The sequence below is a fragment of the Telopea speciosissima genome, chromosome 3, assembly GCF_018873765.1.
Source record: "Telopea speciosissima isolate NSW1024214 ecotype Mountain lineage chromosome 3, Tspe_v1, whole genome shotgun sequence".
Classification (NCBI taxonomy): domain Eukaryota; kingdom Viridiplantae; phylum Streptophyta; class Magnoliopsida; order Proteales; family Proteaceae; genus Telopea; species Telopea speciosissima.
This window is the reverse complement of record NC_057918.1, coordinates 12,141,371-12,155,836: the sequence shown is the minus strand read 5'-3', so window position 1 is coordinate 12,155,836 and position 14,466 is coordinate 12,141,371. Positions and strand designations below refer to the sequence as shown.

Below are 14,466 nucleotides of genomic sequence, written 5' to 3'. Positions count from 1 at the left end.
AACCCATAAAAGCTTAATTTCTCCAAACCCTTTAACTATTTCGTTCGCATGATAGAAACCCAGAAGTATTATTTTCAATCTAAGGGGTCTTCTTCTTTTTCTTCCAACTTTTAATAAGCTGGGTCCCCTCAAGTCAACCTCAAAAATCTAAGTTTAAGCTTCTGGGTATACACCCAATATCTGAGCCGGTGTATCATCGTTGGCAGTTCTGGTGGAAGTACAGAAGAAGAAGGGAAGGTCTGTTCGTTGGAGAGGTTGGGACGTTGGGTTCTCAGATGTGTTGATGGGTTTGGGTTGGGTGAGTTTGAACCGGTGGGTGGGTTTGTTTTGAGGTTTAAGGTGGTTCAAAAAGGATGGCATGCGGGTTTCAAAAAATTTTGAATTTTTTTAATCTCAACCGTTAGATGTATGTCAAGCCAAGTGGCACATTGGGAGCTCATAGAAGTAGGATAGAAGTACAAGCATTGGAAGTAGAGGATGTGGATCCTTTGATCCTGCCAAAGTAATTTGCGTTGTGAACCGTTTCACCTCATGTTGGATGGGGAAAAATGGTTAAACAATATATTTTTAAAGAAGGATCAGGGGTGAATTTATTCGATACGATCGATCCTTACTGATATTGATCTGATATTGTATCGATTTTTTTGTTGATCGATACCCATTCTGATACCGTGCACTAAAACCATGGATGGGTCACACTGTTACAAAAAGAAAAAAAAAAACCCAGGTTCAAACCAGACCCAACTGTTTGGCATGATGGGCATGTTCGGACTATATGGTGACTGTCTAAACATCAAATCAGTATCATTCCCATCCTTATTAGAGTTGTTTTCTTTTTTTGATAAAATTATTAGAGTTGTTTTCATGGGTGTTCATTTCATGCCTAGCTAAAAAAATCAGTATTTAGGGTTATGTAGTTTTAGGGTAAAGGTCCCCCACAAGAGGTGCAAGGGGTTTCATGGTTGTTCAAGTAGTGCTTCCAAACAAATCAATTTAAAGATCGTAAAAGCCAAAGAAAGGTCCAAAGCTTGATGTCCTCTCACAATTCAATTCACCTATTGATGGTAACTCTTGCCTCCCAGTACCACAGTAGTTCTATCAAAGTGTTGGGGTTTGTCTTGTTTTAGGGGTAGCTGTGGGGTATGCAATAGCTACAGTAACCTTGAATTAAAGCACAAGGATGGATGCTTTCCTTTTCATGTGGTTCCAAGGGGAACAAACCCAACAGAATCTTATGGAACAGTCCTTGACTCTTTATATGGTGGACCATTTTCATCACCTTATTGCCTTCTCCCCTTACCTGCAAAAGCTTTATCTTTTTATTTTCCGTGCATAAGTGGCCCATAGAGGGCAGGGCTTGGTTGGTTGCCTTTGAGATCTCATATTTTCCTTATTAGTGTGTCATTCCCAAAGCATGAGCCATTCTTTCATGTTCAATATAACCACTCATGAAAGTACTCCAATTTCTACAGGAAACGTTGCATCATATCCTTCACTCATAATAGCTCATCAAATGGGAAGTCCAACCATGTTACCTCATCTTTTTAATAGTTCTTTTTTTTGGTCCCCAGTTATTCAAAGATGTCACATTAATAAGCTTCACATCATGTGACTCCCCTGTAACTACCTATCTGTCTTGCTTTGGATGAACTAGCATGCTATCTCCACTACTCACTAGTTACTATATCTGTATTGGGCATGAGATTGCTGCCTGACTGTGTGGCTCCTACATTAGCACAAGCGTATTAACAAAGATGAGATTTTTTATTTTATACGATAGGATGGTAATTAATTTCACGTACTCCTCTATCTAGATGCAAGCTCTACGTCACCAGGCGGTATTCTTCTTCCATATGTATTATAATTGTATGTACAGAATATTCCAAATCGCTGTGGAAATACATTTAGGGTGCTTTTATTATGCATATTTGTAATGCATTATTGGTCGATAATGCATTCCAAGCATGGATCTTTATCGTCTCCATTTATTTGCCCCTCCATTTCATCTCATAGGAGGGGGGAGAAATGACCACCCTACCCCCTGCCCGGGTGGGGTCCACTCCCCCCCCTATTAGATGAAATGGAGGAAATGGAGGGGCAGATAAATGGAGACAATAATTTTCCTTCCAAGCATCCCATTCACTGTGGGACAGGAAGACATTAGGAGGTTATTTTTAGAACATACTAAAACCCCGTAGGGATTTATGAACCCTAGGATGATGGATGAACCGTCATATATGGGTGAAAGAAAACTTTCTCTTATATTTAACATATTAGGCCTCTCCAAGTCCTCCCTCCATAACCAGGCGTTAATTCTTAAGTTGGGTTGGAGACTTCTCAATGAACCCTCATCTTGCTGGGCCAAAATCTTGAAGGCCAGATACTTTCCCCACTCCTCGATTTTTGACCCGAGGATTGAAAGGAAGAGAGGGTCTTGGACCTGGAACAGTATAGCAAAGGCCCTATCTGGTTTAAGGAATATTGTCTTTAGGAAGATTAGTAACGGCCATACTACGTCTTGTTGGTTTGATCCTTGGGTCCAAATGAAAACAGGACAGGTTGTGCCTCAGGTACTTCTCCCTTCTCTAAATTGCAGCTCTGTTTGTGATTTTATAATTAACAACAGATGGAATGTTTCTAAATTGAGGGCCTATTTTCCACCATCTGTTGTGCATACTATTCTTCAAATCCATATCACTGGGGATGAGGACTCGTGGTGGTGTACCCTTTCAACAAATGGGACCTTCTCGACCTAACGGGCAGCCCACTTTCTAACAAATTCTTCTTCCACAAACTCTAATTTTTCCAAAGTGGTGGAAATTTTTTTTGAAATTGAAAATTCATCTACGATTTAAAATCTTTTTTTGGCGTGTCTTACATGCAGGGATCCCTACACGCGGCACCCTATCGAAATGGATGGTTATCGAGCCTCAATGTGCTCTCTGCGGTTCTTGTGTTGAGTCCATCTGGCATCTCTTTTTATCTTGTGATTGGACTAAGCATATATAGGCTTCGAGTCCCCTTGGATTGAGAACTGAGCATCTAGCTGCTCCATCTCTCCTTGCTCTCGTGACCTCTTTACTTGGCACACTACACTTGGATAAGGCTTCCCTGCGTTGGTTTTTTTCGGTCTTTATTTTAACTTTCTATTTTATTTGGTTTGTAAGAAACAAGGTAATTATGTGTAATAGTATTGCGGACCCCATGTTGGTCCTTGACAATGTTTCCTGCTGGTTAGCGGATATGGATATTTCACCCCCTGTCAGGGCTTCTGATGAAACCTTCTCTCCTCGATTATTGTCACCTCCTAGTCTTAGTCAACGGTTTAACTTGAATTTATCTGGTTTGGTGATCGCAGGAATTTTTGAACCAGATCTTAAGTTAGCTCGATGGACTTATTGTGTTTTGCTAGATGGGCAGAGTATCCTAACAGGTGCAAGTTGGCTGACTACAAAGGTGGCCCTAGAGGCGGAGGTGTATGGTCTTTGTGTTGGATGGGAAGCTGTGCAACAACACAATATCTTGGTCACCAATATTTGGGTGTCTAACCCAACTCTCCTCAAACTTCTAACTTTCCAATCCTTCTCTATTTCTCGAACTTACTTACCTTTTTTGCTTAGTTTCCTAGATGCTACTGAACACTTACAAGGTCTAACTTACCAACTGTATAGGACTGATAATAACTGTCTAAGTCTTGGCTGTACCCCTGTTAGTAAGTAATATATTTTTGGGTAATTTACACATACCACCCTTGAGGTTTGACAAAAGGATAATTTTACCCCCCAGTTTTGGAAAATTCTGCATACCCCCTGAGGTTTGCAAACGGTAACAAATAAGCCCATTCCGTCAGTTCATAACTAACAACGTTAAAAATATAAAGTGAACTGACCAAATTGCCCTTATAAGAAAACAAAAAAAAAAGCTTGCAACTCATCTTCCCCAAATCGTTTGGGGAAGATGAGTTGCTAGAACAGAAGAAAACACAAATAAAATAAGGGCAAACGTAGGTGTCTCCTCCTCCAGATCTGATGTTTCTGAAATTAAATAATCAAAACAGATAAACAGAAGAAACTTCTTCTTTTCATTAAAATTGCGTTTTCATTATCACAATCTATTCAATAATCAAGCCAGAGCACCATCACTTCTCCTTGTTAATTCGATTCGCAAATCCTATCAGATCCATGAAAATGAATTTTATGAACAGTTTTGGTTTCAGGAAGAGTCCTCACATACCCTATCCACACCAAATTTGGTTTGATTATAGTTGATTGAAGAAAAAATATCCATATAGACGATTCCAAGAGAGAAGACATAGCAAAAAAAACCCTAACCCTAACCCACCATAAAAGGTCCTGCCTTGCCTCTTAAGAGCATAAACCACATCCATGGCGGTCACAGTCTTCCTACGAGCATGCTCTGTATAAGTAACCACATCACGAAGCAACCCTCGTTGCCCATCAATTCATTCAATGTTCATCGATTGCTCATCACCAGTGTCATGGTCGCTGCCAAATTCATGGATGACATGTGAGTTACCTCCCAGGAAGAGCTTTGAGAGCTCTCTCGTAAATCACAACTCTTTTCTTGAATGGCGCTTTGCTCCGAGCGATGAGATACCTCCACCATAGTTTCAAGCTGAACGGATTCCTTAGTATCTCTTCTTCGTAGAGCAGATCATCTTGACTAGGGTAGAGTTCCTTAGGAATGGACATTGATGGTGAAGTTTCAGACACTATGAAAAAACCTATCTGTGATTTGCTGAGGTCTGCTGAGGATGAGGACGGTGTATAATGATAGTGTATGGTGAAGTTGCAGGTTTCAGACACTTATGAAAACCCTATTTTGTGATTTGCAGAGGACGAGGAGATGGATAACACTTCCAAAAAAAAAAACGAGATACTAATGATTTCCACCGATGTCCAAATTCTGGAGATTGCTTCTCTTCCACCGCCCTCTCGCCGGATTCCTGCCGAAGAACGACATACAACCTTTGTACATCGTCGGATCTGTGAGCTTCTTCTTTGTCTACCTTTGGCCTGTAAAAGAAGAATATTTCCCCTCTTTCCCAATCGATTTGGAACAGGGACAAAAAGGGAAAAAAAGAATCCATTAACACTTGACAAGAGAGAGAGAAAGAGAGAAAGGGATACCTGCAACTCATCTTCCCCAATCGATTTGGGGAAGATGAGTTGCAGGGTTTTTTTTTTTTGGGTTTTCTTTGCAAGGGCAATTCTGTCAGTTCATATCATAATTTTAACACTGTTAGTCATGAACTGACAGAATGGGCTTATTTGTTACCGTTTGCAAACCTCAGGGGGGTACGCAGAATTTTCCAAAACTGGGAGGTAAAATTATCCTTTCGTCAAACCTCAGGGGTGGTATGTGTAAATTACCCTATATTTTTTGTTTGGTTTTGCATAAAAAAATATGAGCAAGAGTTCTCCATGGGGGAGCGTGGCCTTGTGTGCATGCAGGGGACAATGGAAGCATGTGCCGTGGAATCAACAAGACGGACATTATCGCCTTTCATGGGTCGGGCGATCATTTCACTCCCCACTCTATGTCTGGGTGCAAGATGCACGCTCCCCGTTGAGAACTTTCTCCCTTAGCGTATATTTGTGGTTTCATCTTTACAACCTCAACATTTTGTTGGTTGCGGCCCTACCCTCAGTTATGGTTTGAGGTATCGGATTGCTTGATACAGTTGATACTGCACGATTTTGAAGATGATCAATACCAATACCTGGTTGATACCATATCGGTGAAACGGTACAAATAAAGGGTAAACTAGTCAAAAAAAAATCTGAGGTAAATTTGTCCCATACAATGGATCGTGCCGACATCATATCAATTTTAAAGGTGACCGATACCCACGATCCAATACTATACACTAAAACCATGCCCTCAGTTCCATACCCGCTGGAGATCTCAACCCTAAAGCATATGGCAGTCATAGTAGTACGATTGGAACACGTGAGAGAATAGGGAGAAGATCAAATTTGCTGGATTTGGCCAAAGGTGAAGATTTCCTGATGGGAGCAATATATTCTCTCATGCAGTTAGTTACCAGCTGACAACACAGGTTTTTTTTTTACCTGTTTCCTTCCCTTCTTCGTGTGGCTTTTTAAAAGTTGGAGACCGGATAACCAACCGTCCTTTGTCTGATATGATATTATATAATATAGCACATTGGGTCGTTACTTACTAGGACATGTCTCTTTGCTTCCCCAATTAAACAAAACTTCATAACTAACTAATCCATATTTCCATCTCATTTTCTGTATTACTTGTTATTGCTCCATATATTCAAAGATAGTTTCAAACTAGTATAATACAGGGCTTTTTCTTTTGCTTTTCACCTTATCCATCAATGGGAAGTCCTGTTTGACATAGATGGATCCACCAGAAGGATCATGACCCACCAAGTCCCATTTGTTGGACTTAGTACTAACCCAACAACCCCACAAGGTCCCAACTGAAATGGGCACTTTTGGAGATTTCTTGGATCAATCACAAGACAGATATGATTAGAGCCCCAAACAACAACAATTTGATATTAAAGTAAGTAAAAAAGAGATCTGACTTGTTTACCTAAGTATGGTTTTAAAGGAAAAGGGAAATGACCCAGTACATCAAATCACCCTCTTAAAGCACAAAGGTTCTCATCATCTGATGATCAGCATGTATAGTTCAGAAATGCACATGCATGCATGCATGCACCCCTCTTGTGGAAGTACAGTCTAAGAAGAGGTCTATTGGAGACTGTACTAATCCACATCACAACATGCCACCTGTGGGTCCTGCTTTGGACCAATGGTCTAAAGAAAGGTCCTGCCTTACTCCAGAGGAGTTTTGATATAACTGGAATAGGTCCAACCCTGTTTTTGGATTCTCTGTAATGGTTTTCCATCTATTTGGCCTTTTAGCCTTTTAGTTAGGTTGTTTTCCACAAGTAGCACATTTCAAAGTAATTGACCACAGTGTTGCTCTGCTCTTTTGCAGCAAATAATGTACATTCCTGTAGTAGGACTGTAACGTCATTAAAATGAAACGTCTGGCATTGGGTTTACCAGTGGGTGAAAATTTGAATTTATTTTAGCACCCAAAAAAACTGAAAATTTTGCAATAGTTTTTTTTAAAGTGTGCAAAGTGTTCGGTGAAATGACTCAATTGGAGTGCAGCTACAGCCAACAGGCCAAAGACATCCTTACCTGATATCATGCAATCCCCAGTTCTATGTGCACTGTCATACACACAGATGTTCATTACAGCTTTGATTTTGGTAGAGGCATTGAGTAACAGACAATTATGATGTAGGAAACAGAAGAGCAAAATCGATTTGAGAACAAAAGAAAAAGTGGAAATGTGGTGGCAGGATTTTGGTGGTGGAATTGAGTTTCAAGAAAACAATAAAAAGCAATAATAAATATTGAATTGGAACTTGGGCATACAGAAGCAAATGAAGTGAACAAGAAGCTTTAGGTGGAATTTGGCACCATCTGCAGAGAAAATAAAGGACAAAGTAAATAAGAAGATGGAAAGGTTTGTGGGGTTCTGATCTGACCTGAGATTAAATGCTAATCTGGATGGTTTATTATAAGTCAAGAAGAAGAATATATGATAAATGTCACTCTTAACAATATGGGCTTTGCTGCTGGGTCTCCTTCAGGTGGTTACCTGAAACCCAGGTTAGCCCTTCTCAAGTTAAAGAGGGATTGATGTGGATGGAGAGTTGTGCTATTTACTAGCGTTGGCAGGAGCTGTTGTGTCAAGCCCTCATATTCGGCCTTGAAAAGAAAGGTGTCTTGGCCTGTGCAGGCCCCAAGCTAACACAGAGCACGGTAGTGTTTTTTTTTCTGTCAAGGTGGAGAGAGACAGCCCTAAGAGACATGGTGTGAGAGAGGGAGACTGTGAGAGGGGAGGTCATTCTCTCACGCGTGAAATGGGGTACATTCACACGAGTAAGTGACGTGGATTTGTTAAAGAAGAAAAAGAATAGTTAAGACAAAGGTCAGGGTCAGTCAGGGTGGTGAATGGTGATTCACACTGAACTCTCATTCTTAAGAGAGGAGAAGACGTGTGAGTTTCTGTTAGAACACTTTTGCTGTTTCAAGCTTTTGCCTTCCTTTGCAACACCCTGTACCCTTTATTCATCTTCAAGCTGAGGTTCTGTCAAACTCCCCTTCTCGTCTCCTCTTCCAATTTGTTTCTTTCTTCTCTGGCCATGAACATGACCTTGCAACAGTTCTGTGGCAGCAGCAGCTGTAACCAAGAAAAAGAAGGTATTAACAGAGAGCTGACCCCAAATATTTATGCACCAGATAACTCATGGAATTGGCTCAGCAATTATTCCTCTACTTCCTCATCCCCTCCTTCAATGGGGGTGTTTGCTGATATGGGTTCTCTCTCCCTCAGTCCCAAGTATGGAGTAGTTTCAGCTGGTTCTTCTTCAAGAGATAGTTGCCATTGTAAGGGCTCAGATTCCAACGATGGGTTTGTAGAAAACAATGCCGCCATGGAAGACAGCTACAACAATTTAAATGAGGAGAACCCAAATGTGAATTCAATGAATGGGAAGGAAATAGATAGTGGGCAGTCAAGGCTTTGTGCCAGAGGGCATTGGAGGCCCGCTGAAGACACTAAACTCAAGGAACTTGTTGCTCTTTATGGCCCTCAGAACTGGAACTTAATCGCAGAGAAGTTGGAGGGAAGATCAGGTAAGAAACAAGAGATCGGAGAAATTAGAAATTAGAAATTAGTTCTTTACTCAAATGAACTAACTCTTATGTTTTTCCTTCTTTTAGTTTCCTTTGAAGAAGATTGAGAACTATTGTTTCCTTTTGATTTTTTTTTTTTTTTGGCTTTGTAGGTAAGAGTTGTAGATTAAGATGGTTTAACCAGTTGGATCCAAGGATCAACAGAAGATCTTTCAGTGAAGAAGAAGAGGATAGGCTAATGGCTGCTCATAGATTGTACGGAAACAAATGGGCCATGATTGCTAGGCTCTTTCCTGGGAGAACTGATAATGCTGTCAAGAACCATTGGCATGTTATCATGGCCAGGAAATACAGAGAGCAGTCCAGTGCTTATAGGAGAAGAAAGTTGAGCCAAAGTGTTAACAGAAGGTTGGAGGAAGGTGTTAGCTTTTACTCTGCAGATGCAGCTACAAGATCAGATTCCAACTGTCTCAATCTCTGCAATGGTGCCTTCACCAACCCTTCTCATCCCTTCCCATTTGCAGTTCTCATTGGTGGTGGTGATGGTGGCTCAAATGGTTTACCCCATCTGACCAGTGGTGGAGAGGATTCATTTTCAAACGGTAGGGATATGTTTCATCATGGTTATTCCTCCACCAGCAACAATCTCCCTCATAGTGGGTTTTCTGCACAACCAGAGCAGGTCCCTTTTGATTTCTTCTCCGGTATGTCCTTTTTGATCCGTTCCTACCTTTTCTATAGTTTGTTAGTTTTCTGTGCATTTGGGTATCCGTGCTGTTCTGTTCTGATTGCTTCTTTATTATTATTATTTTTTTCTTCTTTCTTCCTTCCTGGTGGGACAAGTTCTAACAGTTGATAGCGAGGAATTGGATGATTGTATTATCTATGACTGATTACATATATAGAGTAGGAGATCCCATTGATTGAGGGATAAGAATGAAAGAAAAAAGAAAGAATATCTGTACAGTTGGTGAGGTTTATCTACACAGCTAGGAGACTTGATTTGAGCCGGTAATTAAGTCCAATAGTTTGTAATGTCCACTCCCTCTGATTTCGCTTTTTCTTTAACTAATTTAAGATGGGTCTCCAAATCAAGGATTTGTCGTAGGGAAACTGTTCCTTTTCCTCACTTATGGGACCAATTAAGGGTCACTAAATCTTCCAAAGCTACTTCTTCCATCTCTGTGTGAGCTGTGATTGGGTGTTCTGCAGGTCCGAATATCCAAAACAAGCCGGGGTTCTTGAGTCAGAACAGGTCTTGTGATAGGCCAAGCGAGGAATCCAACTACAATGGTTCGTGCTATACCCAACATCCAACGATGATGGCAATGAAACAGTCAAGCTATCATCACCTATATTGTTTCTCAGGTTCCAGGACATCAGCTTCCCAAGTTTCAGTCGCTGAAGCATCAACAGCATCCGTCACAGAGAACAATGCAACCAGCCATTTTGAGAGCAGCAGCGTTGCACCACCATTCATAGATTTTCTTGGGGTTGGAGCCACTTGAAAAGGGAGAGCTGGGGAGGGAGAGACTAGTTTCTAAAGCTAAAAGCAGAGAAGGTTTCAAACTGAAAGTGTGTCAAGTGAAACTGAGCTGTCACTACCCGGACAGGTAAAAAAAGGGTAAAGAGATGTTGTTTAGTTGTTACAGTTTTGGTGGCAGGCAGTGAGATGATCATAAATATTTCTCAAGTTATCTCCCCCTTGTTCCGACCTGTGACCCACGAATCTCCTTTTGTGATTTGTGAGTGAGTCTTCTTCCCCTTCAAGGAAGAAACAGGAAAGAAAAAGAAAATTTTAATTTTGAGTACAAGTACCATTACTGCTATCTTTCTTGGTTTACAGTTCTACTCTTCTATGAGATAATGGGTTACTGGGTTAGGGTTTCCCCTTCAAAGTGGGAAAGGACTAGAAAGCGTGAGCGTGATTAGAACAAGGAAATAAGAGTGGAGAAGGAGAAAGTGCTGGCTAACTGGAGCTGGAAAACAGCATAATTCAAATGGTACTTCAAATAAAACATCCTTTTTTGTTTGGTCTTTTTTTTGGGTTCTCTCACGGGTCTGAACACAAACACTTTCCAACTTTCCTCCATGCGCATTCATGACGGAAACTGTTCAAACACCCAAGGGAACAAAAACCCACCTCCACATCCACATGAGATCTGCACTTCCCTTATTTGTGTGTGAAGATTAGACTTTGAGAGGGGGAAACGAATAATGTTGCCTTGCTATAATGTCAACAAAAGTTCCAGACATTCCAAAGTGAGAAATTATAGGATGAGGTGAAAGGACACAGCGGTCTGGGTAGAAGAATGAGTCCTTACTCCTTAGGGTGTACCGTAACATAAATACAGTGGTTTATTTATTTTGGTAAAAAAATAGTGGTTCAAAAAGTCATATTGATGATTTTAATCAATTATGCATTTTGATTTACCAATTGAACGGTTAGAGAGATCAGCTTAGATTGGATGATGATTCTAACAATTCTGTGGGCCAAATCATGGATTTCATTCGGGCAGCGACCATGGTTTGAGGTATCGGTTTGGGATGCGGTCGGATCGGGATTTGGTTATCGATGAAGCCCAATCTTGATACTCACCCGAACTGAAGCAATCGTGTTGGGTATTGGGTCCATATCGGGGTATATCCACAGATACTCATTCCAACACTTATTTTTAAAGTAATAAAATCCTATTTAAAATAACGAAATTTTACTACTACACTTGTAACTGAATAATTTTTCAAACAGTCAAAACTTATATTTTATATATTTTTTATTTTTTCGGTTAATACCTGAGCTGTTACAATATATATATATATATATATATATATATATATATATTAGCATGTCTTGTGGAAGTACACTCGGGCTTTGATCAGTTGATCATGAGGTGCCATGCATGAACTCGGTCCCATCGATGGCTTAGTATTTTCTGTTTTGATAGGTGGGCTTCACAGTTTTAAATTGCGTTATATCATGTAATGGTGGCCATAGTATATATACGCATTTCATGGCACATCCTTAGACGATATGCGATATGGGATTTTCGATGATTCTACAGATCGAATCCTTTGATCAGCATTTGGTGTTGGCACGCACTACCCCCCCCCCCCCCCACCACACCCACCTCGGGCTGATCTTGGGTGTCCATTTCCAAGCAACCCCCTTGGGCGCCCACCTAGTGGCTTATGAGCCCTTGATAGGTTGAATTTAAAAAAAACAAAAAACTAACAAAGATGCATCATAGCCCAAAGATAACACAAGGATGATTACTGAATGATTTGTATTTGAGTCGATATGAAATGACCCCAAAATGACTGTTATTTTCGGGTTGGTAGTTGATATGAAAATGACCTATTTCCTTTGCCATTTTTGTAAATAAATCCAAAACCACCCAACCTAAACACAGATTTTATAGGGTAATAATACCTTATAATAGTCTCGTCAGGTTGGCGTGTATGTGTCAAATATTGCCACCGTTATTTAACTCATTTCTTACATTTGAATAACAGGCCCAGCCCATCTTACATTAGGGCCATTTTGTCCTAGCCAAGGCACATTTCCACGTCCTTAATGTTTCATCATTTATGAGGGAATAATGCAGTAAATTATATCATAAAAAATACAATAAAATAGGTGGAATTCTTAGGCTCCGTTTGGTTGCAAGGGAAATTAAAAATCACAAGGAATACGAAAATTTTTTTTACACTGCATTTCTTAGTAGGCTTTCCTACCGAATTCATCATTTTTTTGCCACAAAGATGGGTAGATAGAGGACCATCTCGATTAGCCATATATGAAATTTCACTACCAAAATCAATTATAGACTCTTTAGAAAAAATATCCCAATTTACAGGAATGTCAAAATTCTATGTTAGGAATTAACAACACAGTAGAATAATGATAGTAAAAAATAATAATAAATAAATAAATAAATAAATCACACACATAATACAATGATTTTAGTGGTTCGCCCAAGAGGAGCTATATTCACGTCAAAGCGATAAACTAAAGCTTCAACTATTCTAAATTCTAATGAAGAAATTACAAACCCTCAAACATACCTCCTTACGAGATCACTTCCTATATATATAATTTTAAGATGCTTTACACTATGGAGAAACCCTAGATCCTTGAAAGTATAAAACTACTACCCCTAGCATAAACTTCTCCAAAAGATGTTGGGGAAAAGTGAATAACAATCTGGTGGTGTTTGAAGGGAATGCCAGACAAGGAGATCTTGGACAATTCAAACCATGGTTCGTAAATCTCATATCGATATCGGCTGAGACTAATCCCAATCTGGTACTGATCCACTTGTACGGCCAAGGGTAAAAAGATAATAAAATTGATTTTTTTTTAAATTAAAAAGCAGGTGTAAAGGCGCATTCAAATCGATCCAATTCTTGGTGATCCCGAGACCAATCCAATACACTAATACCGCAATACACTAATACCGAGATTACGAACCATGATTCAGATTCAGACCATAGTTTCGAAGGGCCCAACATTTGACGGTTTCCTCAAAAAAAAAAAAAAAATTTGTGGGAAAAAACTAGGCCGTCAGATTGTTTGGACTGCAACTGCTTGGGCCAGTCATTAAAAGAACAATTGCCACTAGAAACTGATTGCATATCCACATGGTCCTGGTAAAATGTTGTTGGATCCAGTTTCTCTTCCCAGATCATAACATCAAATCACCATCTCCTCAGCTATGGTGAAGAAAAACTAACTGATATTTAATTGATTTGTTCACATCCTTAGCCTCAAAAAGTTGCTGCATTATAGCTCAGTTGACTGTGTTGGGTAGAGGATCCTTTGTGCTTACAGGACTATTTTTTTTCCCTTAAATGTGTTCTTTTATTGTTAGTGGAACCTCTGGGATCTCTTGAAGTCTTGATGAGAGGGCCTTCGGAACTCTGAACTTCAAACTCAAATACACACACACACAGTTAAAACTCAATCCACCATAATTGATTATTTGTATTAAATGAACAAAAGATGTAAGCCAACAATTATTTGTTTCGATTCAATTGAATCTAAAATCTCCCTCTGAAACAATACTGTACAAAAGAAGAAAGAACAAATTCATCAAAAGCTAATCTCCATAATTTTCGCAAATTCAGTGAAATCAATCCGTCCGTCTCCATTGGTGTCAAATGATGCAATCATCCTCTTGCACTCCTCCAACTCCAATCCTTCCATGAAGCCCAGATCGCAGAGAACTCTCCGTAGCTCCTCTGCATCTATATACCCATCTCTGTTCTCATCGAACACCTCAAAAGCTTCCTTCAACTCCTCGGAGGTCGGTTCTTTTTCCTCGAACAGGAGCGAAAGCCCATCCAAACCCAATCTCTCCTGAAGCTTCTCGCCATCTGGATCACAAGAAATGCCCAACTTCTCCATCACCATCTCTACTCCTCGGCACAGCTTTCCATCATCTACCTTCTCATCCAAGCTTAATTGTTTGTTCAAACGTTCAGGATTCAGGCTTTTCCTCTCAGGTTGAACATTCAAATCATCACCAAATACAAAGTCGTTTCGGGATTGGAGGAGTGACTGAAAAAAACCAGAGTAAAACTGGAGAATTCTGATCCCCGAATTGAGAATTGTTTGAAATATAGGGAACCCTACAAAACCAACTAAATAGAAAGGAGAGACGGGAAATGTTACAATCCTCTCCATTGTAAGGTAATATTGGTTGCTGAGACAAAAGGGGTGAAGAAGAATTGGAGAGGAAACAGATTT

General features: G+C 40.0%; 2 protein-coding genes across 6 annotated transcripts; one reads left to right on the top strand and one right to left on the bottom strand.

Annotated features, from left to right (window-relative positions):
- Nucleotides 1–7,961: 7,961 nt before the first annotated feature.
- LOC122654704 (transcription factor MYB105-like) lies at nucleotides 7,962–10,331 on the top strand. Of its 4 annotated transcripts, none has more exons than XM_043848915.1 (5): nucleotides 7,962–8,261; nucleotides 8,319–8,717; nucleotides 8,870–9,301; nucleotides 9,335–9,421; nucleotides 9,930–10,331. In XM_043848915.1, the coding sequence occupies exons 1-5, from the start codon at nucleotides 8,225–8,227 to the stop codon at nucleotides 10,223–10,225; spliced, it is 1,251 nt and encodes a 416-aa protein (XP_043704850.1). In that variant the 5' UTR covers nucleotides 7,962–8,224; the 3' UTR covers nucleotides 10,226–10,331. The 4 variants fall into 4 exon arrangements, with proteins under 4 accessions (XP_043704850.1, XP_043704847.1, XP_043704851.1 ...); XM_043848913.1 differs by having other exon boundaries at nucleotides 7,963–8,261; nucleotides 8,870–9,176; nucleotides 9,207–9,421; XM_043848912.1 differs by having other exon boundaries at nucleotides 8,870–9,421.
- Nucleotides 10,332–13,722: 3,391 nt separating this feature from the next.
- On the bottom strand, nucleotides 13,723–14,466 carry LOC122654707 (probable calcium-binding protein CML46). 2 transcript variants are annotated; one of them, XM_043848921.1, is made up of 2 exons: nucleotides 14,259–14,466; nucleotides 13,723–14,228 (listed from the first exon to the last, which is right to left on the bottom strand). In XM_043848921.1, exons 1-2 carry the CDS (start codon nucleotides 14,401–14,403, stop codon nucleotides 13,810–13,812), a joined length of 564 nt encoding a protein of 187 aa, XP_043704856.1. In that variant the 5' UTR covers nucleotides 14,404–14,466; the 3' UTR covers nucleotides 13,723–13,809. The 2 variants fall into 2 exon arrangements, with proteins under 2 accessions (XP_043704856.1, XP_043704855.1); XM_043848920.1 differs by having other exon boundaries at nucleotides 13,723–14,466.